A 24,558-nucleotide genomic window follows, 5' to 3' on the forward strand; every position below is an offset into this window, starting at 1 on the left:
TGATCCCACTTCTACAATTTTGTAGGCTTTTGGGGATATGAAGGCATATTTACTTGAAAAATTCACATTACAGGGTTGTATGTGCCTATTAAGAAAATGTTTAATTAGTTTCCAAAAGGAAAAGCCAGAGTATCTTCATGTGAGCAGGTCAAGAATGAGGGAATGGCACAAGCCATTAATAGCTGAACAGGAACAGAAACAAAAGGGTGAACTCCAGCCATGAGTTTATCAATCACAACTATAATCGCAGAAAAATGGCTGAAGGATGGATACCAGGGGCTACACGATAAAGAAAACCAGTCCGCTTATCTTGGGAACACACTGGCCTCAAGTTAAAATTTGAAGAAACTGAGTGATTTAGAACTATGCTTCCTATTAGAGGAAAACAAAACAAAATAAAAAACCACACATACAAGCTCTAAGCATGCTTCTTGTACTGAAAGTCTCTCAGCAGGCATCCTCCTCCTTGACTGCAAGGCATTGTCCATAATGTCAACTAGCTCTTTCTTCTTGAAACTCTCCTTCCAGATGGCACCACTGCAATTCCCCTTCTCCTCTAGAAGTCTATTATGCCCTTCTCACGCTTCCTCCTCCCCTCCCTTAACTGAAGTCAGTCCGTCCCTGGATTGCTTCCCTTTATACCTGCTCACCACTTCTTCCTATTCTTTTCCCATCATGTATTCTAAGTTTCAATTCACTCATTTTGATTAAAAAAGACAGCCCTACTAAAGGCCTCTTAATCATAAAGCTAGTTGCTCAATCTCTCAAAACTGATCCCCCTTGTGAAATGCTTTCCTTGCCTTTTGTCTTGCTTTTTATCGAGGTCCCCCACCTTCCTCTCTGACCTCTTCACTTCTCTGTCCTCCATTTCCTTCTTCCCCCCTTCCTCCCTTTCCACACAAGGCACATTATACATGTTTCTGCTCTTCAGGCATCCTCTGAAGTTGTCCATTCCATTCCCTTCCACCTACATGCAAATGGTGTCCAAGTCTTAAAACTAGCCTTTGTACTGATCTCTCGTGAGCAAACCCTGACGAGCGTTCCCCTGTGAACACCCGTTAACACCTCCTCTCAACAACTTACCTTTGTACAAACCATCATTCCATATTAGTGCAACTTTTCAGGAAAGCCCCAAATTAAAATTGATTTCTCCCTCCCTTCACCTCTAAAAAAATCTCTATTTTCTTCATTCACCTGTTACTTTCAGTTGCTATCGTATTCCCAGTTCATTTGTTCCTATAGTTCATTTGTTCTTAGCATTACTTATTCTATCCAACCTAGTCTATCTTCTGTACAACATATCCAGCATACCACGTTAAAGACTTTATACTTCATAAAGCTACTCTACGACACTTTTGTGCTTCCCACATGGCTCTAGCGGTAAAGAATCCGCCTGCCAATGCAGGAGATACAAGAGATGCAGGTTCGATCCCTAGGTCAGGAAGATCCCTTGGGGGAAATGGCAACCCACTCCAGTATTCTTGCCTGAAAAATTCCCCGGACAGAGGAGTCTGGCAGGATACAGTCCAAGGGGTCGCAAAGAATCGGCCACAAGTGAGCACGCAAAACACTTACAACATCTGCTTTTCTCAAGTTAGAGCAAAGTGCTCTTCCACGTCTATCTTGGACTCAGTTAAAGTAAGGAGAAGGGGATCCATTTACTGCTCACCACAGAAAAATCAAAGACTGAAGGTAAGAGTTCAGGATTTCAACTCAGGCACGAGAGGGGAAAAAATACAAGTTGGACTTAGAAGGGGAAGCCAGAGTAGGCAGAGTCAAGATTGGTGTAATGAGATTTCTGTAACAGGAATTTTCCCTCAATTATCCTTAGCAGTAATTTTCGACCATTTTTCAATTATGGAATATGTGATGGTCAGTAACAAAGCATTCCCAAATATATACTCATTTAGCAACAAAGTGAAAAAACTTAGCTTAGGAAAGCTCTGCACCAACTCACAATCACTATCACACTGGTACTGGCACTGTTAATTCCATCCCAAAGACTGACTTCGATGAACTTTATTTGTGTCAGGTGAATACAGATACGGACAGGAGTGATATTCAAGTTATTTTTAAAGCACCTATTCAGCACAGACCCTGGCAAAAAAGGACAGCAGCTGCTGTGAAAACCAATATAGTCAACATCCTGTAAACTGACAGGCACAGACACCTACAGCTGCAAGTTGTGGCAATTCCCAGCAGGCTAGCCGTCATCACCTCTTTCTCTTCCCCCAGAGAAAGCACACCATGAAGCAAAAGCACTGAGCACACACTAAGACACACTCTCTGACTTGAATTCTGCTGTTTTATTGGAAAAGCAGATCTTTCACAAACTTCATTACTTTATCATATTTAACAATGTATTTGTGGACACTGACATACGATATAACATCAACACTGAGAACCCTTATCATTAACAAAATCTTCTGCAGGACATTCACAGCCCTATGTAATACAGTCTAAACTACTTAACCAAAACAGATCTTCGTTAGTCTTTCTACTACAGCAAATAAAACTATTCTACTATTCCCCCAAACTGCACCTAGCTCCATATCTCTGCTCATGCCATGGGGACTATCTTTCACTTCCTCCTGTTCATCTAATTTCTATGCAATATTCAAGACCTCCAATTCCCACCTTCCAAAAGAACTTACTAATCAACAATGAACTCAGTGGCTCACAATTCCCTGAGTCACTATACTTTCCTGTATTTCTTAGCCTTTTCATGTGCATAAAGACTAAGTATCATACCTCCTCTCATGTCCAGAAATACTGAAACAATACCTTACATGTGACAGGCAATAAAGCAATTTTTGATTGACAGCAACATTACTCTCACAACTCTAGGACACACAATATAATAGAGAAGAAATTACCTGATTCAATTAAATGTAAACAAAGCACTTCTAGTGGATATTGTACAGTGGGATAGATGTTTATCATTCCTTCACAGGCCTTCTTCAACCTAGCAGTCTCATGAGGAAACTTGAAAATAAAAAAAGAAAAAGAAACTGAGTAGCAGTAAAATATATTTATGAATACTTCCCTAATTAGAATAGAAAAGTCATATTAGAGATTTTAAAAATCAACTTACTTTGGATAAACACTGAATGAAATGTTTATAAAGCACTTGGTGATCTTCACTAGGAATCTTATCTGATAAGCCCAGTGCATTCTCAAAAGCAGTTAAAAGCTGAAACAAAGAAACAAAAAAGCTATCATCTGTAGTTTACTTAAGTGACAAATGTAACAAATAGTTGAACACAGAAGACTCGCTTATACAAAGGACACCCTCAATTAGTAACTGAAGATATGTTTATTGTCTGGCCCTGACAATTTCAATGAGGGGGAAAAATGTATAAGCTTGGAATACATTCCAACTCCAACTAGCCAACAGACTGCATTGAACAAATAAGGGACAACTATAAATTGCTTAACAGCATTAATGAAACATTCTCATAAGTGCTTGCTGCTCTCTACTAAGTAGTTAAGAGGTGTAGTCTCATAGGTCAGTGTAGCTTCTATTGCTCAGATCACTTTTAAAACATCCCTTCTGAAATCACCAATACAGTCTTTGGAACATCTTCATAATAGCAAATCTTCAATCTCAAAAACAAAATGTTTCTGAAGTCATACTTTTGGTAAAAGAAAATCAGAGATATGACTGAACTATAATGAGATCATTTTTTTATACAGTACTATTAACTGACTTTGAAGAAAATTCCAAAAGAAGCCTTCTAAATGTTTCCTCAGCAAATACAGCAATACCTGAATACAAAAGGCAAGCACTTTTAAAGAGTACCATTTATTTGGTTATGTAAGTTACGCATTTTTCAAAATGAATTTCCATGACTGTATAATGAAAATTCATAATATAGTTCACCATCTCAAATTCTCTTTGTAAAGAATGACATAAAGTCTGTATAAATAAATAAAATTTTACTGCTCTGATAAAGTTAATGATTTTGAAGAAAATAAAAAAAGAAGCCTAACAAAGTCAAGCACGCACAACAGGTTCAAAAACATAGTAAAGAAATTAATCCATATGTAAAATATATGACAAATTTTTTCTCTGAACACAAATGAAGCAGAGTATCACTAGCATTCAGGGTGAAAATAACTACCCCCCAATACTTTTTTCCTATTTTTAACAGCTAGAAATTAATTCTTAAAATGATAAATATAATTAACTCTCTTTCATGAAGTAGTACAGTGGATTTTTTTTTAATTTTACTTATTTCAGCATGCCTCTGATACCTATACTATTTTAAAGAAATAATGAAGTCAAATATGAAGATGTGTTTTAAGAGAAATCAATAAATCACCTAATTTTGTCACCATTCAATTTCTTTCTACAAGTGAACCTATATACCAGTAAATCAATATATACAACGGAGATAAGATAGTCCCTTCAACAAGTGGTGCTGGGAAAACTGGACAGCTATGTGCAAAATAATGAAATTAGAATACTTCCTACACCATACACAAAAATAAACTCAAAAGGGATTAAAGACCTTAACATAAGACCAGAAACTATAAAACTCTTAAAGGAAAACACAGGCAGAAGACTCTCTGACATAAACCAGAGCAAAATCCTTTACGACCCAACTCCTAGAGTAATGGAAATAAAAATAAACAAATGGGATTTAAGTAAACTTAAAAGCTTTTGCACAGCAAAGGAAACTATAAACAAGGTGAAAAAACAACCCTCAGAATGCGAGAAAATAATAGCAAATAAAACAACTGACAAAGGATTAATTCTCCAATATACAAATTAATGAAAATCTTATTCTCATATTTTCATTCCTAGCACTTAGGACATTGCCTGACATACAGTAATAGTTTCCCCATACTTTCTGACTAAAGGAACAAATGAGTGAGTGAACAAATGAAGAAATGTGCTTCCAATCTTGCATAAAATCCATAATTGTTAACATTTTAAAGTTCTATTCAATTTAACAAGTGTACATTGAGTGCTTATTTACTATAATAAGAAATTAAGTTTACCTTTAAACATAAAAAATAGAATGATGAAAATATTTTTCATTTACAGTTCAAAATCGATGGTTTTTTAATAGTCTTTTAAAAATTGTTTTCAATTACTTGAAAAGCTGCAGTTTAAAAAGGAATACTGCTAGGAATAAGTAATTTAAATACTAAATATAAACACTTTAAATATAATAGTCTACTACTGACAAGGGATTAATCTCCAAAATACATTTAATACAAACACTTCATGCAGCTCAATAACAACAACAAAAAGAAAAACCAAATAACCCCAGCAAAAACAGTGCAAGATCTAAACAGACATTCCTCCAAAGAAGACATACAAAGAAGATGGCCAAGAGGCACATGAAAAGATGTTCAACATCACTAACTATTAGAAAAATGTAAACCAAAACTACAATGAGGTATCACCTCACACTGGTCAGAACAGTCATCATCTAAAAGCCTACAAACAATAAACGCTGGAGATGGTGGAGGAAAAGAAACCTTCCTACACTGTTGGTGGGAACATAAAATGGTACAACCACATGGAAAACAGCATGGAGGTTCCTTAAAAAACTAAATACAGAACTATCATGTGATCCAGCAATCCCACTCCTGGGCATGTATCTGGACAAAACCATAATGCAAAAAGACACATGCACCCCAACGCTCAATGCAGCACCATTTACAATAGCCAAGACACAGAAGCGACCTAAACGTCTGTCGACAGAGGCGCGGACAAAGAAGATGCAGGCATACACACAATGGTCTATCACGGAGCCATAAAAAGAATGAAATAACCCCATCTGCAACCACACGGACAGACCCAGAGATCGTCGTACTGAGGACAGTCAAGTCAGACGCAGAAAGACAAATGTCATATGATATCATTTACATGCTGAATCTATTAAAAAATGGTACAGAAGAAGAGACAGATGTAGAAAACAACCTTACAGTTACCAGGGGGAAATGCAGCAGGGCAGGGATAAACTGGGAAACTGGGATCGGCATATACACAGTACTGTATACAAAATACGTAACTAATAAGGGCCTGCTGTATCTAGCACAGGGAACTCTACTGAATACTCTTTAATGACCTATATGGGAAAAGAATCTAAACAGAGTAGATATATGGATATGAACAACTGATTCACTTTGCTGTACACCTGAAATGAACACAACACTGTAAACCAGTTAATACTTCAATAAAAATTAAATACATAAATAAATAAAATGCTCTAATTGTTAAACCTGAAAGCAATTTAGTACTCTTAGTTCAGAAATATGAAGAAACATACCTTTAAGGTACAACTTTTTAGAAATAGCAGTTATGTAAAAGTCAATTTCACTGTTTCTTCACAGTTATTAAGTAACTGATACAGTGTGAATTCTTGTGAATACAAGGACATAAAATTTTGATACCCTGAATACCACTTCCACTCTGTCCAGACTTAGTCTGAAACTGTAGGCCTGTAATTCTTACTTTATCAGGAAGAGCCTCTATGAATTTAAAATATCTAGTCTGACATACGGTGTTTTTCTGTATTACATCATGTTTCCATTTTCTAAATTCAACTGAATGATCAACTTTCGTGATACAAACTGTGGGGAGTACATGGCTCAGTACCAATTGCTGGGTCTCATTATTCTGATCCTCAGTGCACTCAGCCAGCAACTGAGTCAATTTCCTCCACAGCTGATGAAGCTCCTGGTTGTCTGCACCTTCTTCCTGTCGTGTCTTTATCAATTTGTGCCATGTTTGGGCCACCTATCAAGGAGATTTTAAATGGTTACTATATCTAAAATACTGAAACGCTATTAAAAACATTTAAATCTACAAATAAAAACATTTTTATTTACTAATACATAAAAATTGCAAAAGCAGAGAGCTCCATCTATTATGAATTCCATTAAAAAAAACAGGATGATTGGGCAAACCCACACAGTCCTTATATGAGAAGTATGACTGAGACACCAGAGTACATGCAGGAATGACTGCATGCCCCAGTCCTCACAACTTACAGCATCAGCAGTGGGACACCACAAACGAGTCACTGAATTCTACAGATGATACACTTTTACTTATTTGATTTATCCCTGCCCAGTTTCAAAAAAGTTTGGAAGTTATGATACCTGAATTCCAATTTACAGTTTTCAAAGCACTGTACCATATGTTTTGATGCCGTACCATATGTTAATTTTTTAAATGTTTCCTTAAGCTAAATGAACGCTTCCTTTTAGTAATGGTTTTATTAAAAGAAATTTACTACCCAAGCAAATCATTAACCAACCTCTACGTGTTTCTTTTCTTGGTAATACAGATCCACCAGTTTCTTACAGACATCACACCACTTCTGTTTATCAACACTTAGAATAGAAAAAGAGGATTTTGAATCTGATTAATGAAAAAAACTGAGGACTTAAGACACAAAAATTAAAATATCCCCAAAATAATACTACTGGAACATATCCTCTATCACACTACAACAAAATTTCATAAAATGAGCCTCTCTAAAAAAGAAAGGTTTAAAAAAATTATCTTCTATTATATTGACTAAAAATAATATCAAAGTTCTCAAATTAGTCTACCCCCCTATTATTACTGTTTCTATCACAAGTAAGAGATTCTGTAACAATAATTTGAAAGAAAAATAATTTCCAATTCCCAGTAAATGTCTTCTATATAATTTTAATCAGTTTTTTCTACTTCAAGCGGTTAAAGAAACGAGCCTTTCCCCACACACTGATTACCTTTCATACAGATCCAGGAGTTTTTGGTAAACACCAGGTAAGTCATCCTTAGCATTTATGTGATTACATTTCTCATACAAACTTGCTAACCCCTAAAAGAGGAAACAGCAGTGATTACTCTTCCAAAGACATCTAGTGTGCTCACATTTATTTTGCTAAGTAAAGTGACAATCTACTGTAAAGATTATTTATGATAGAGATTATTATAGTTTACAGATGAAATAAAACACCTGAGATTTGCCTCCAAATAACTGGAGGCAGGAGGGAGTGGGTGCAAGTACAGATGGAATAACACTGGCCATGAGCAGGTTTTTATTGAAACTGGATGATGGGTGCTGGGAGCCAGCATGGGAGATCCCACCCATGACAAAGTCATGCGAAGGAGACCTGATAAGCAAGGCTTCAGGACTCGAGGGACTCCCTGGGCCATCTCAACCATGAACCAAGGCTTCAGGACTCGAGAGACCCCTGGACCTGCTCGAGCATCTACCCCAAAACCAGAATCTGTCTGTCTTACTATTTTACGCCTTTCACCAACTCTTCTGACATTAACAGGGGGCTGTCCCCGACCACCTTTCTCTGGAAAAAGTTAACTTAGGGCTTTAGCTAATAAGTCTCCTGGACATGACAGGAGTGTTTCAATTCAAACCCCTCTGATGGCTTTCTAGCTTATCTGACAGGTTTATCCAGACTCTTTCAGTTACGCATATGATTATTCACAGCCTCCCAACGGTGAAAGGCACAGAAAGCCTAAAAATATAGAACCTTTCACAGAGTTAAAAACTATTAGAACAGTGGTAGTGTAGGATTTCACTGTTGAGCCAATGCTTGCTGCCAAGTTCCCATATCCCTTATCCATTGTGCACCTGGGAGTGCATTAGTTAACATAGTTGGAATTTAAGAAAAACAAGCAGTAACCTTGGAATTAACCACATCAGACCTTTGAGCTAATTGGTTCTTTGTTGTAACTCACTGCACCTTTGCTCCATGAGAAATGTAACTCTGTTTATTACTTTTTGAGGTTGACATAGATTAGAAATATAAAGAAAAAAACACTTCTTTTCAAGGGAAAATAAGTTTTCTGGTTGAGCAGCCTTTATCAAAAGAGGGCCATAAAATGTTCACAGGCCTCCAAGGCCAGAAGATAATATACACAACATTGTTTATGGGAAAAGTATGCAAAAAAAATCCTGGTTTCGGTAAGGGCAAAACTGCTGGAGTGTTTGGGCTGATTCTGCATGACCTTGCATCTTTCATTTCCCTCTGTGTACAAGTCAAAGTATAAAAGTCCCTTTTGAAAATAAAGTTACAGGCCTCGCTCACCGAAGCTTGGTCACCCTGTGTCATTCATTCATTCATTCATTTATTTGCCAACATCGTCCATCCTGAGGGTATCCCTGGACTCTGCCGAGGCTGGACCCCAACAGATGGGCAGAGTGGTTCATTTCATCATTCTCTTTACTTTTGAAAATGTATTTCACACAAAAAATACTTTTTTAATAATTGCTATGCAATTTTAACCCCTAAGGTGTTACCACACAACACTATTTCCACATGGTCAAAAGAAAGAAATCCAAGGACTCTGTGGAAATTATCATTTTTGCTTCAAATAAAGATAGATATCCTAAACCAATCAGTACACAATAAAAGCTGGCATCAGAGAGATGTTACCAGACAACCTACTCATGTTCTTGTTCATGTGAACCTGAGACAAACAGGTTCATGTTCTCCAGAGTCTTCTACCTCCTATTAATCACAGTTTCTAAGATGTGATTGAGACATGAAACAAAGTCATTAAACATGAAAAAGCTGGAGAAGCCAAGTAAAAAACAGAGACCATTAAATAAGAAAAAAGAATGTAACTCATATTTATAGATACAGAATTTCAAATTTTTTCATATTATTTTTTAAAAAACACATTAATATACCATCTTTTCCCTCAGATAAGCATAAAGAATATTCTTGATAAGTCTCTCATATGTATACATAATTAAGTTGGAGATTTATATAATCATGTTTCAATTTCTGTCCTAACATTTGCAAATAATCCTTTGGATTAGATGTTAAATAGTAGCAAACAGCATGCTTGGCACCAACTAACTTTCAAGTTTACGAGATCAATAAATTTAATTTCTTCTCTCTTACACTGGGTAAATGGAGATCTAAATGCTTATTGTAAAGCTGTCACATGTATTTTGTAAAAAGTTCTTTCCTATAACATAGTTAAAAAAAAAAAAAGAATGTCTACATACCTGCCAAGCTAGTAGCTGATCCGGCTCTAATTCAGCAGCTTTCTTGTAGGCACCCTGGGCCTGATCAGGCTGTTCTAGCTCGGCTGCAGCAACACCAATAAAAACCCAGGCATTATAGTTATTCTTCTCTTGTTTTAACACTGTCTGGTTGAAAAAATTAAAAGAGACGGTTGTTACATTTTAGAAACTTGTAGACAAACAACAATCAAAGACAGTCTACCTAACAGTCAGGAAATCTGGATCTACCACTAACTTGGTGATCTTAGAATACCACTCAGCCTCTCTGGTCCCCAGTTTCCTCAAAGAGAGGGGGAGTTGGACTGGACCAGTGACTGCAGGGGGCCTGAAACATGAGGCATGTTTTACAGAGATGCCCAAGTAATCCCTGTGCCTCAGCCAAATGCCTCCCTCTGCCCCTTGAGAACAACACTAAGTATAAAAAGCACAATTAAGACTATTCTTACCACCCTCTACAGCACACTGCTACTAGTCACTTACAAAACTACTTTCCATATTGTATCCAACTCCCTTATCCAACTCCTGTATTTTCTTTCCCCTACGATAGCATCTCCCCATATTAAACAGATAGATATTTTCATTGAAATTATATGCTAAGAAAGTATTTTGACTCCAATGTGACTGCACCAAATATGTTCAAAAGAAATAGTGGCGATGAATGTTTAAACAACACCTGTCAACTAGAACAAAAACTATACAGAGAGCTACTGCTTACAGAAGTAACAACCACTCGCTAAGGTGAAACAGTTTGAAATGGAAAGCAAAGACGTTCCAGTGAAAGGAACACAAAACTACCAGCTAAAATCAAATTAGCTCCTAAGGTTTCACATATTCTAGAGAAAAAGAACACTTCTGAGTTGAAGCAGGCAGATTATTAGTCTTATGTGCGGCCACGTGACACTTCTAGCAATGTCACCAATATACAGCTCAAGCTCCATTCTATCCCATAATGCTACCTCCCAAAAAACCAGCACCCATGAGGTAAGCACCAAAGCTAAGCTCCAAACTCTGAAGTCTTATTAACGTTTGTGTTCCCAATACCAAGGGCAATGACTGGCATACAACTGTGGAGCAAACAATAAACGCCATAGTCAACCCACAGTCAATAAGGACCTGCTGTCTGCCTAATCACCGGGTTTTTCAAGATTGGAAACAGACTTTTTAAAGAAATGATTATAACAGTGCAGTGAAAGCAGGTATGGAATTCTGAGAGAGGGAAAATAGTACCTGACTCCCAACTCCATCCGAACAAGTCAGACAAGGCTGCCTAAAGGCATGCTTATACTGAGTTACAGGCACACCAGCAGAGGGGGTGATAAATCAGACCAGACACAGCAAATACACTAAGGAGCAATTTCTCTTAAATTTCAACATTCTAGGTTACTGCATATTAAGTCGTCACACATTTGCCACTGACTAGTTCCCCATCTTTGGCTTTCCAGCTGAGTCACAGGTATAAATTATAAACTGCTTGGTGGAATTCATATGTGAATCAGAAAGAAGACGGCTGTGGTACTTCTGTATGTATTAACAGAAACAGATTCACATGTGTATTAGATCAGTCTAGTGCTGAAGGAAACAACCCCTCCCAGCACCCCCGCCACCTCCTCCTCCTTACCGTGAGTCTGAACAGCCTGTCCACCTTCTTCTGTATGAGGGTTAGTTCTGCCATGGCCTCCACCCTTGCTGGGCTCATTAGAAACCTAACCTCTCAAGGGCATCCTTTACCCATTAAGACTCTCATTCTATGCTGCTATCTATTTCCCCCAGGCTTCCTCAGTTCTCTCCCTCCCACTGTCCTGAACTCTTTAGTGCAACCACTGAAAACTCCCAATCTGAACAGCCAAGGTCCCTATGCTCAATCTTTCTTTGAAGTGCACCAAGTTCTGTCGCAATGAAACTGGGCTGTGGCTGTGGCCCTACAGATCTTACAGGCTGCAACTGATTTCTTTTCACGTTCTTCCCACGTATCACAGGCCAGGAGCTAAGACAAGGGTTTCCGTTGCTCACACTTATCACTTGTAATATATTCTTCTTCTGCTACCCGTCCTCCTTCAAAAACCCTAGCACCTCTGAAGATCAAACCACCAGCTATACTCTAGAAAATATCCTTCTTGTTGCTACCATCTACCAACCTCCTAGGAATCCCCTTTCCTTCAGTGAAAATAGGGTATCCCTCCTCTCCACTTCAATTCCAGTAATTATTCTATCAATCATGCAGACGACCCAATGAACGTCAAGGCCTCTCAGTCACTTATCCTCAGTACTCAGCCATCCAAAACCTGGGTTTCCAGCATGTACGTCTCCTAGCCTCCCAGTTCAATTACCGCAATGGTGACAATTCTTTAACCTCTATTATGACCAACTTTTGCTTAATCTCACCTCCTTCCAACTATCACCCTACTTCTCAATTCTCATCTCTCATGTCCCAGCTTACACCATATTACACATCACTGTCATCACTCCCTTGCAAACATCCTCAACTCCTTTGCCTCTCTTTCCCCTCAGCTTTCTTACTACCTATATATTGAATTCATCACGTCCATCTCCAAGCCTGAGAAGGGTGACATGAAGGAAGAAACTACACAGCTGAATACACTGATTTCACTTTAATACCATGAAATTTTCAAAAGGACATTGACTACAGTGTGGTAATCCTGCTAATCCTTACTAATAAATTTCCTCTCTCATGGCGAATGACAACTATATCATACCTTCTTTTGTCTCAAGCCTCCTACACAACTCCTCTTTCAGCCTCAGCTTATACCTAAGAAGACAGGAGCCATCAGAGGGGGACATTTATCTTCCCACCACCACCACCCAATCTACAAACCTGATGGCTATGGATCTGTATCTATCTTCCCGCCTATTTAGACAGAAGAAGTGTCAAAGGCCCTCCTCTCAAGCTCTGGACCCCATCCTCACTCACCCTCCCAGGGACTGCTCTCCTACTGCCAGCCTGCATCTCTCCTGCACCTTCAGTTCCTCCTTCGGGACACGAACATTTCCATCAGCACAGAAAGGAGCTTCAGAATCCTAATGCTCACAAGCACACACCAAGCGGATTCTCCCGTTGACATACCATTAAAGAAGGAAAACTAAGATACAATAGTGTTCCACAGTACAACCCATCAAAAGACAGCTAAGAGACATTCAGGTTTGGGGAACTTGGCTTTGACAAGTTACCAATAGAGAGAAAAACAAAAGTAAGTGGTAGAAGTAACTTATCCTGGCACAACCACATTAATGGTTCTACTAACAGACCTGACCACTTTCGTTGTATTCAGACAGAAATGATTCACATATTATAAATCAGTGATGCTTACAGCTGTTTCTGTCCTGGAAGGAAAAAAAATATATTAGTTACCTTACAATGTTTCAAAGCTTCTTTGTATTCTTTGTTTCTGATTGCATCTCTAGCACTTTTCAGAGCAGTCTTTACTTCCTTGCTGGACATTCTGTCGAAACAAAAAGCCTGTTTATACTTAAGTAAAGGCAAAGGACTATTCAAGAGGACGATATACTAATTTCAGCCTGAATGAAACTACAATGGTACCTGCCTAACTGTAACAGTCCCAACAAATTGAACAAACTTAACCTCTGAAAAAGGGACGTGTAATTCCTTCCACATGGAGCACTCTTTCCTCTTAAAATAAACATATTTTTTTATGTTTAAAAAACAGAAAGTCAGATCATCCCTTCAGATTTTTACTCAAACGTCACTTCCTCAATGAAACCTTCCCTGGCCACACTATTTAAAATTTTAACACTTTCTTCTTCCAATTCCCAACCACTCAATATTCCCTAACTATCTCTTTAACACTGTATTTATTTCTCTTCAAAGCACTTAACACCATCTAATATGTTATATACTTATTCATTTATTATCTGTTTCCCAACCTCACCAGAATATAAGCCCCATGTAGGCAGGGACTTTTAATCTGTTGTTGTCGGGTTGTTGCTGTTGCTTAACTGCTGCGTCCTCAATAGCTAGTATCTGATGAACCATATATATTAACAAACATTTGCTGAAATTGCATTGTATTTGAATTATATGCATTCTCCGCATAGTAGGCTAAAACACAGATGATCTTATGGGCCAGGACCCAAAGCACACACCACTCTCAATAGAGTTCTACACAAAGCAAATACTAAAATAAATCCAAGTCACAGAGTAAAGACATTAACACAAATAAATTTCAGTAACTATGATGTAAGTTTAAGAAAGCATTCTGTTTTGAATGCATTTTGTTAGTTTCTATAAAACATAAATCAGGATTTTAACTTTTTTCACAGTAAGGATTTCTTTAGGATGACAGTAGTCTAGTATTCCCTGTAATACAGTATTCTTTGAAGAGAAGTAAACACAATGTTTATACTTAAATAAAGGCAAGGAATATTCAAGAAGACTGTATACTAATTTCAGCCATAGATACTTCAGTTTGTAGACAAAATATTCACTGAAGATATATTAGTGTAATCTTAAACAAACTAACATATTTTAAGATGTCACAACTTATTCCATTTACCAGTAAACCAGTCAAATTCAATCACAACTTGTCTTGAAAAAAGAAACATTTGTATTTTTTTTGCCAACTCTATTGAACTCTAACCTCAAGAATGTAAAACAAACCTATGTACATATTAGGTCATTATAGATCACTGATGCTCAAGGCAGCAAAATGAACAAAGAAGATGGCTCACTGACTTGGTAGCTGACAGTTCTTTATATCCAAACAGGCTGAGGCACAAGTATAAGATGAAAGAAATTTAAGAAGCCAGAGAATTAAAAAAAAAAAAGTCCTTTTGACTTAAAGAAGTTTAGATTCGAATAATACAAAAATTAAAATATCAAAATATCAATTTATCTATGGCCAAAACGAGATTTCCTAAATAGACAGAAAAGGGATTTTTTGCCTAGTTACAATTAGACAATTAAAGCAACATATTTCATATGCTCTTATTTTGGACACTGCTCTGTTACCTGAAATGATATTGGCATAAATTTACAGATGTAAAACATCAGAAGGATTTTTATACAATCTGCAAATCCTGCTTGAAGCAACCAAGTCTGTATGCTGATGCAACATTCTATTTCTCACACCTAAGTTATCTTTGGTAGATAAACCTGCAGACTGAAAGAAGAGAATGACAGTGATGATGACAACTAATCTGGACCGACAGGGATAAAAAGAGACATTCAAGAAGAAAAAAAAATCAAGAGATACCCAAGTTAAAATCAGGATAAGGCCAAGCAAAAGCAAACAGAAGAATGCAACTTTTCCAGGACAAAGATCACCATCTTTTCTATCACCCAAGATACAAGTAAAAGCACTTCTGAACAAAGCAGAATCAAGCAGCACTAACAAAGTGTGCAGCTCCCAAGCTATACACTGCCTTTGACAGAAGACACAGAAAGGCAGGCCTCTGCTCTGGAGAATATGATCCCAATCCAGAGAAAGACCTCGGGCATATGAGTCACTGAAGAATCAAATTCTAAACTAAGGCTAATGAGTGCAAGTGCAATACGAGTGTAGAAGACAGAAGTGTGATGTGAAGTAATCAACAGCTACGATGTGGAGAAAGGAGCTGACAATGGAGGGAAGAAGGACAATTACTCCAGCTAGAGGCATTGCATTAGCAAAGTTGGAGAGAGAGGAATGAGTGTAGAACGTGTAGGCAACAATAAGGAAGCCAGGCTGAATGGAAGAGGAAGGACTTGCTGAAGAACAGAAGAAAATTAGGCTGGGTAGGTAGAGCACCAGTTTACATAAGACTTTGAAAACGAGACAGATAAATCTGGACTTAAACGGAGCAGCCAACATGGAGCTGTCAAATGCCTTGAAGTGGGTTATTTTTAAAGACCATATGAGACAAATTCTGTTCTTCTCTTGGTTGCCAATTCAAATGTTCAATACCCTTCTATAACCTGACATGTCTTCACAGGTAATTGCATCTACTCTTGCTGTACAAAAAAGGTCTTAATGACCCGGATAACCATGATAGTGTGATAACTCACCTAGAGCCAGACATCCTAGAGTATGAAGTCAAGTGGGGCTTAGGAAGAAGCATTACCACAAACAAAGTTAGTGGAAGTGATGGAATTCCAGTTGAGCTATTTCAAATCCTAAAAGATGATGCTGTGAAAGCGCTGCACTCACTATGCCAGCAAATTTGGAAAATTCAGCAGTGGCCACAGGACTGGAAAAGGTCAGTTTTCATTCCAATCCCAAAGAAAGGCAATGCCAAAGAATGTTCAAACTATCGCACAATTGCACTCATTTCACATACTAGCAAAGTAATGCTCAAAATTCTCCAACCCAGGCTTCAGCAATACATGAACCATGAACTTCCAGATGTTCAAGCTGGATTTAGAAAATGCAGAGGAAACAGAGATCAAATTGCCAAAATCTGTTGGATCACAGAAAAAACAAGGAAATTCCAGAAAAACATCTACTTCAGCTTCACTGACAACGCTAAATCCTTTGTGTGGATCACAACAAACAACGGAAAATTCCTAAAGAGATGGGAATACCAGACCACCTTACCTGCCTCCTGAGAAACCTGTAGGCAGGTCAAGAAGCATCAGTTACAACTGGACATGCAACAATGATTCCAAACATGCAACTGGTTCCAAACTGGGAAAGGAGTATATCAAGGCTATATATTGTCAACCTGCTTATTGAACTTACATGCAAAGTACATCATGCGAAATGCCAGGCTGGATGAAGCTCAAGCTGGAATCAAGATTGCCGGGAGAAATATCAATAACCTCAGATATGCAGATAATACCACCCTTATGGCAGAAAGTGAAGAGGAACTAAAGAGCCTATTGATGAAGGTAAAAGAGGAGAGTGAAAAAGCTGGCTTAAAACTCAACATTCAGAAAATGAAGATCAGGGCATCTGGTCCCATCACTTTGTGGCAAATGATGGGGCAACAATGGAGACAGTGACAGACTTTATTTTCTTGAGCTCCAAAATCACTATGGGCAGTGACTGCAGCCATGAAATTCAAAGACTCCTGGTCCCTGGAAGAAAAGCCATGATGAATCTAGACAGTGTTTTCAAAAGCACAAACATCACTTTGCTGACAAAGGTCCGTCTAGTCAAGGCTATGGTTTTTCCAGTAGTCATGTATGGATGTGAGAGTTGGACCATGGAGAAGGCTGAGCACCGAAGAATTGATGCTTTCAAACTGTGGTGTTGGAGAAGACTCTTGGACAGCAAGGAGATCAAACTAGCCAATCCTAAAGGAAATCAATCCTGAATATTCACTGGAAGGACTGAGGCTGAAGTTGAAGCTCCAATACTTTGGCCACCTGATGTGAAGAGCTGACTAACTGGAAAAGACCCTGATGCTGGGAAAGACTGAAGGCAGGAGGAGAAGGGGACGACAGAGGATGAGATGGTTGGATGGCATCATCGACTCAAAGGACATGAGTCTGTGCGAACTCTGGGAGACAGTGAAAGACCGGGAAGCCTGGTATGCTACAGTCCATGGAGTCACAAAGTGTTGGACACAACTGAGCGACTGAACAACAAACTTGCTGCAGTGGAATCCTCTGTTCTCCTCCGATCCCTTGTTCATTTGATTAGGCATTTAGCATAACAAGCTAGCACTAACACCTTCTCTCTTCACCAAAATCTAATGCATATATATAAATAAATATTAGTTTCAGGGGATTATAGTTTTCTGAAAGACAAGATAATCTGCCTTTCTAGCCCTCTTTCTAGCCCTGAAAATGTCTTTTTCTTTTTTAGGAAGTGTCACGGAAAACGAAGAGGCTCATTCACTCATTTTCTTCACAAAGCTTTATAGAGCACTAATCATCTACCCATTTCGCAGAGTAAAAATCTACTACTCACAAGGATTCCACATAACCTCATATTCCTCTGTTTGGGATACTTTCCTCTATTTCAAGCATTTCCAGCACTTCAAAGAAAACGCCAGCCCTTTTACAAGTGTCTTTAATATTCTTCCATAGCCCCACAAAATGTATCCTTATACCTCTCCTCCCATTTTTTATCCTCAATCTCAATGATAAGAAAAGTGTATATTTAGCACATTCTCACTCAGTGAAGGGTGTTTTTTTTTTTTTTACTACCACTAAAAGGGTTTTGATTCAATGTATCAAGCATAAAAAGCAACAACTGCACCTATTAAAAAGTTACAAAGTGACAACCATGCCAAAAGACAATGATATACCTCAAAACTAACATTTAGATGACAGGTATATGAACTGATATGTCCTACACACCCCAGCTAAAGCTATGGAAATTGAAGCCACATTCAGCAGTGCCAGATACAAACATTCCACAATGCAAAAATAAGAAGAAAAAAAAAATAGTAGCGATAACAACAATGGAAGTTAATTACAAAAAAGCAAAAAAATGACACTTTTAAATCTAATTGCAAAAGTCTAAAGGTGCTTTGTGATGACCTATAATCTGGGATGATAACCCACACCATTTAACCTTCCTTCTCAAAAGAATTGGTAATATCAGTCATTAAGTAAAAGTGGAGTCTACCTATGATTTAGCACTCTAGACACTTACCTTTTACCTATAATCACAAACTATCTTCTTTGTTACCTGAGTTTCAGATTGTTCCTTAAATGTTTATCCATCTAGATTAAGTAAAACACAAGATAGTTAGGCACATAAAAAAGGTAACATACACCACCCAAAACATGTTGAATTTTTTAACACATCAGATTCAGGTTCAATTTTCATAATTTATAATTTAAAACATGAGAAATAATTACGTGCAATTTTCCAATTTCTTTCTTTCCCAAAAAGATATTAATTATAATCTCCAAATTTCTGAATTGGTCTAAACTGTGTCCCCATGGCCTCAAGGTGATAAAAGAAACTTCCATAAGCAATCACATTTAGAAAAAATTACAGAAACTCAGAACACACTGACTTCAATGTAAAAAACTGAGGCAGAAGAGAATATTATCTACTTCTACACTTTGTTTTAAATCTAGAACAATTCAGGGCACTTGTGTATGGGTTAGTCGCTCAGTCGTGCCCGACTCTTTGCAACCCCATGGACTACAGCCCGCCAGGCTTCTCTGTCCATGGGATTCTCCAGGCAAGGACACCGGAGTGGGTTGCCATTTCCTTCTCCATTAAGGGCACTTAGTTACTCCCAATTTGCAACCTAATTACACTGAAGTGAATCTTGTTCTAAGCCACATAAAGAATTCTAAATGTGAAAAAAAAGCTGCCCACATCAGGCAACTAGTTTGTAAATTTAATTAAACAGACCAAACTTTTTTTAGATATTAATAATAATAATCCATCTAACTAGCCATCTGAAATACTAACACAAATTCTACATGACTACAAATTCTAAGTATCTTTTGATACTATCTCTGGAATGGATTCTGTCAAACAAAATTAACCCAGAATGCTTCTTGGAGAGAATAGAGGTGGTTTTAAAAAATGGAATAAAGGAAAAAAAAAATGCTTCTTTAGAACTAGGAAATGAACAAAACTTAGGTGAAGCAGGTGGAGGTGAATAAGAAATAGTAAGTTTGATAAACCATGCACTAGTGATAAACCTATTTAAATAGAAGGGTTAGTTCCACAGAAGAGGGTCTTACTGGTAAGAAAAAGTATCGTGATCCTCAAAATGTCTAGGAAAGTAAAATAAAAGTTAAACAAGAAGCGGGGAGGTAAAATAAATGTTAAACCCTGACTCTCCATGTCACTAACTTCCTTAAGCCCCTATTCAACTACAAATGACTACCCTCCACACTCAACTTGATCTTACTGATTAACTCAGTCATTCCAACTCTGTTCTCAGAAAATATCCAAGAGTTTGTCAGCCCCTTCATTCTGCCACATGCACCAAGTCAACAAAGACAGATCTGGATTCAAGCCTCCACAGATCCCGGGCACCTTACTTCAGGTCCAAGTCTATTTCCTCACTGGTAAAGTGAGGACATCACTTACCTGCTATGTACATAGATGGAGTAGCCGACACAGAATCTGCGAGTTCTGCAGGCCTTAGCCCTTACCACCCTCTCAATCAACTTCACCACTTTCCTCCCATTCCTAACTCACAGTGGTTATTCTACACTTTTAATACACATTTAAAACTCCCAATCCTATCTTCCTTGATCCCTCAAGAAGTAACCTTCTTGTCTATGTTCCTCAAAAAATGGCTACCACCAAACACAAGTATCCTCTTTAAATTAGTTACTACCCAAATACTAAAGACTACAGCTTGACAAATGCTTTATGTTCTGGAGCAGAAAATGGCAACCCACTCCAGTATCTTGACTGGAAAATTCCATGGACAGAGGAGCCTGGCGGGCTGCAGTCATTGGGGTCTCAAAAGAGTCAGACATGGGCATGCATGTATGTTCTAAACAAATGTATTGTCTCTCAGGCAAAAAAAATCCCTATATAAAGGTAACGTATTTTTGGAGTTCCTTATGTCTCCAACATCTATCAAGTATTATGACCTTTCAGCTTCCAAACTCTACTCAACTACAGTTTGTTTTTAGTTCCCCTACATTCAAAATGCAGTAATTTTCAATTAGCTAAAGTGAGAATGGAAGAATCCCCTTTTCAGTGTTACCTCATATTTCCTTTTTCCACCATTCCCCAACGCTTTTCACCTCTCCATCTTTACTTCTCCCATTCAGCCTATTCATATTTGCCTCTGTCTACTCAAATGCTATGTGTAATTCAAGGCCAAATTCAAGTGTCAAGCATAAAGTCTTTTCGGACAAATCTCACACAGGTCTGAACTTTAACATTTCACTGTCTAGACTAACATTTCCACAAATATATTTGGAACATTAACATGCTTAAAGGTGTTACCATATCTAGCAGTTTTGTGAACACTGCACACTATATATCACTTTTTTAAAGTCACAGTGCATTTTAAAGGCTCTGAGAAGTTTTACAGTAAAGACCCAAATACAGTTTAACCTAGAAACTCTGAAACTTATATTACCATGGAACATTTATTTCAATGAACAGCAACTAACATTGTGAAATACACTAGCATTCTCCAAAGTACCATATGGGATTTTCCGGTTTGGGGCTTTGTTTGGCAGCTAACTGTACTTTTTTATATCTTTTACACAGTTATTAAATTTACAGGTGTGTGTGTATTTCCCACAACTAGAGTATAGGTTCCTTAGGAACAAAGACTTTCCTATTCTCCCTTTTATTTCCCAGTGTCTGGTACACCTCAGATAGTCAATAAATAGTCACAGAATCACAGCAGGTGAAGACAATACTGAATTTATTCCACATAGTCACTAACTGCACACTTAGCAGCGTGTGCTTTTCTTAGGGCAGAATACAGTGCTGCTGGTATGCTGGACACTAAAAGACTATGAAGAACCAAAACCTACACCCAGACTTTAAAGTGAACAATTTTCTGAACTGCAAAGTTAAGTATTTCACGAAAGCAATTAGCCCTTAATATAGGATCTTTAACTGATGACTTAAACATACACATAACGGAGCCCTTCCCTCAGTGAAACACACTATACACACACAGGTACACACAGAGAGATGTGCACACAGAGTGGTGTACACACACAACTCAAAAGTACCTTTTCTGATATGGTAAGTTGCTGCTGCTGCTGCTGCTAAGTCACTTCAGTCGTGTCCGACTCTGTGCGACCCCATAGACGGCAGCCCACCAGGCTCCGCTGTCCCTGGGATTCTCCAGGCGAGAACACTGGAGTGGGTTGCCATTTCCTTCTCCAATGCATGAAAGTGAAAAGTGAAAGTGAAGTCGCTCAGTCAGGTCAGACTCTTAGCGACCCCATGGACTGCAGCCCACCTGGCTTCTCTGTCCATGGGATTTTCCAGGCAAAAGTACTGGAGTGGGGTGCCATTGCCTCATGATGATGTGATCACTAATCTAGAGCCAGACATCCTGGAATGTGAAGTCAAGTGGGCCTTAGAAAGCATCACTATGAACAAAGCTAGTGGAGGTGATGGAATTCCAGTTGAGCTGTTTCAAATCCTGAAAGATGATGCTGTGAAAGTGCTGCACTCAATGTGCCAGCAAATTTGGAAAACTCAGCAGCGGCCACAGGACTGGAAAAGGTCAGTTTTCATTCCAATTCCAAAGAAAGGCAATGCAAAAGAATTGCTCAAACTACCGCACAATTGCACTCATCTCACATGCTAGTAAAGTAATGCTCAAAATTCTCCAAATTCTTCAGCAATACGTGAACCGTGAACTCCCTGATGTTCAAGCTCGTTTTAGAAAAGGCAGAGGAACCAGAGATCAAATGGCCAACATCCGCTGGATCATGGAAAAAGCAAGAGAGTTCCAGAAAAACATCTATTTCTGCTTTATTGGCTATGCCAAAGCCTTTGACTGTGTGGATCACAATAAACTGGAAAATTCTGAAAGAGATGGGAATACCAGACCACCTGACCTGCCTCTTGAGAAATCTGTATGCAGGTCAGGAAGCAACAGTTAGAACTGGACATGGAACAACAGACTGGTTCCAAATAGGAAAAGGAGTATGTCAAGGGTGTATCACCCTGCTTATTTAACTTATATGCAGAGTATATCATGAGAAATGCTGGGCTGGAAGAAACACAAGCTGGAATCAAGATTGCTGGGAGAAATATCAATATTTCAGATATGCAGATGTGCAGATGACACCACCCTTATGGCAGAAAGTGAAGAGGAGCTAAAATGCCCCTTGATGAAAGTGAAAGAGGAGAGCGAAAAAGTTGGCTTAAAGCTCAATATTCAGAAAATGAAGATCATGGCATCTGGTCCCATCACTTCCTGGGAAATAGATGGGGAAACAGTAGAAACAGTGTCAAACTTTATTTTTTTGGGCTCCAAAAATCACTGAAGATGGTGATTGCAGCCATGAAATTAAAAGACACTTACTCCTTGGAAGAAAAGTTATGACCAACCTAGATAGTATATTCCAAAGCAGAGACATTACTTTGCCGACTAAGGTCCGTCTAGTCAAGGCTATAGTTTTTCCTGTGGTTATGCATGGATGTGAGAGTTGGACTGTGAAGAAGGCTGAGCCCCAAAGAATTGATGCTTTTGAACTGTGGTGTTGGAGAAGACTCTTGAGAGTCCCTTGGACTGCAAGGAGATCCAACCAGTCCATTCTGAAGGAGATCAGCCCTGGGATTTCTTTGGAAGGAATGATGCTAAAGCTGAAGCTCCAGTACTTTGGCCACCTCATGCAAAGAGTTGACTCATTGGAAAAGACTCTGATGCTGGGAGGGATTGGGGGCAGGAGGAGAAGGGGATGACCGAGGATGAGATGGCTGGATGGCATCACGAACTCGATGGATGTGAGTCTGAGTGAACTCTGAGAGTTGGTGATGGACAGGGAGGCCTGGCGTGCTGTGATTCATGGGGTCGCAAAGAGTCGGACACGACTGAGTGACTGAACTGAACTGATATGATAAGTTACTGGCTATCAAATATGCTTTATGTCCAGAATAGAGTGTTCAAAAACAAACTGAAGTTATAAGATAATTACCCAAAGGAACTGGGAAGGCCTGGGCAGGGGGGAAACCTGGGGGGAAGGTGAGAAGGGTAGCTGAAAAGGAGCGATTACTCACGTAAAAGTGAAGATAACTGGACTAATGAACGGTCAAAGGTATACAGAGACTGACTTCAGCTCAAAACACGAGCTTTTAATAATTACACCAATAAAAATATGGAATGGGCTCCTCAAAGAAGTGTGTTTCCCATCCCTGGAGATGAAAAGGCACAGACTGCACAATCCACTTGGGAGGGGTACTGTAGACAAACCAAATGTCAGAGGAGAAGGAAGACGAGAAGCCTCTTAGAGTCTTGCAGAGCTATATATCCGGGGCCCTAAAATATCCATCTTGCTCCAAACTGCTATAGCACCTGCTCCCACTAACACTGCCAAAGTGAGAGCCAGGAAGAAAAAGATGTGATTCACTCACCCTGACCAGCAACTCTGAACACACGTCCTGAGAAAACAAGGCCACAGAGAGTAGAGAGTTCACAAAATCAATACTATCCCACAGATAAAGTTAAATATATTTTTAATGACTCTAAATGTCAGTCAACATTGTTTCTCTGACAAAATGTGCTCTATATTCCAAATTAACTCAAAACAAATATTTGAAACAGATCCTGTTTGTGAGGGAGCCTATGTGTATTACCTCTCAGGCTGTACTCTTATTTCAGTTTTTCCCTAGGGTGTAAGTTCTCTAAGGTCAGGGACTATTGTTTCTGTATCTATCTGCTCCCACAGATGTTTAGCATGCTGCCTGCCTAACAGCGCTGCTTCACTAACTAACGTAGATTAGTTAGTGTTCATGGGAATGCCGTGACATCCTACAGTTAATTAGAGACAGCAACGCAATGAGTCAAGGCAGACTACTCAAATTCAAGTCCTACTCAGACTGATTCCCTCTGGGAATTCAACTTGTCATTCAACTTGTCCAAGTCTCAGCTTTCCTAGCTGAAAAAATGGTGAAAGTGGGGATAACAGAAAATACTCGACATAAAAGTACTTGGCACACAACAGGTGCTCGACAAA

General features: G+C 38.6%; 1 protein-coding gene across 1 annotated transcript in view; it reads right to left on the minus strand.

Annotated features, from left to right (window-relative positions):
- The window catches only part of SKIC3 (SKI3 subunit of superkiller complex), a 90,386-nt gene extending 76,919 nt beyond the window's left edge, over positions 1-13,467 (minus strand). Inside the window, exons 1-7 of the mRNA XM_068980348.1 lie at positions 13,378-13,467; positions 9,993-10,136; positions 7,741-7,832; positions 7,281-7,356; positions 6,617-6,757; positions 3,095-3,193; positions 2,877-2,985 (exon numbers count right to left, since the gene is read on the minus strand). Coding sequence (XP_068836449.1) covers positions 2,877-2,985; positions 3,095-3,193; positions 6,617-6,757; positions 7,281-7,356; positions 7,741-7,832; positions 9,993-10,136; positions 13,378-13,467 — 751 coding nt within the window. The remainder of the gene's footprint in view (positions 1-2,876; positions 2,986-3,094; positions 3,194-6,616; positions 6,758-7,280; positions 7,357-7,740; positions 7,833-9,992; positions 10,137-13,377) is intronic.
- Between the last annotated feature and the right edge of the window lie 11,091 nt (positions 13,468-24,558).

This window comes from Capricornis sumatraensis, chromosome 9 (assembly GCF_032405125.1).
Source record: "Capricornis sumatraensis isolate serow.1 chromosome 9, serow.2, whole genome shotgun sequence".
Taxonomy (NCBI): Eukaryota; Metazoa; Chordata; class Mammalia; order Artiodactyla; family Bovidae; genus Capricornis; species Capricornis sumatraensis.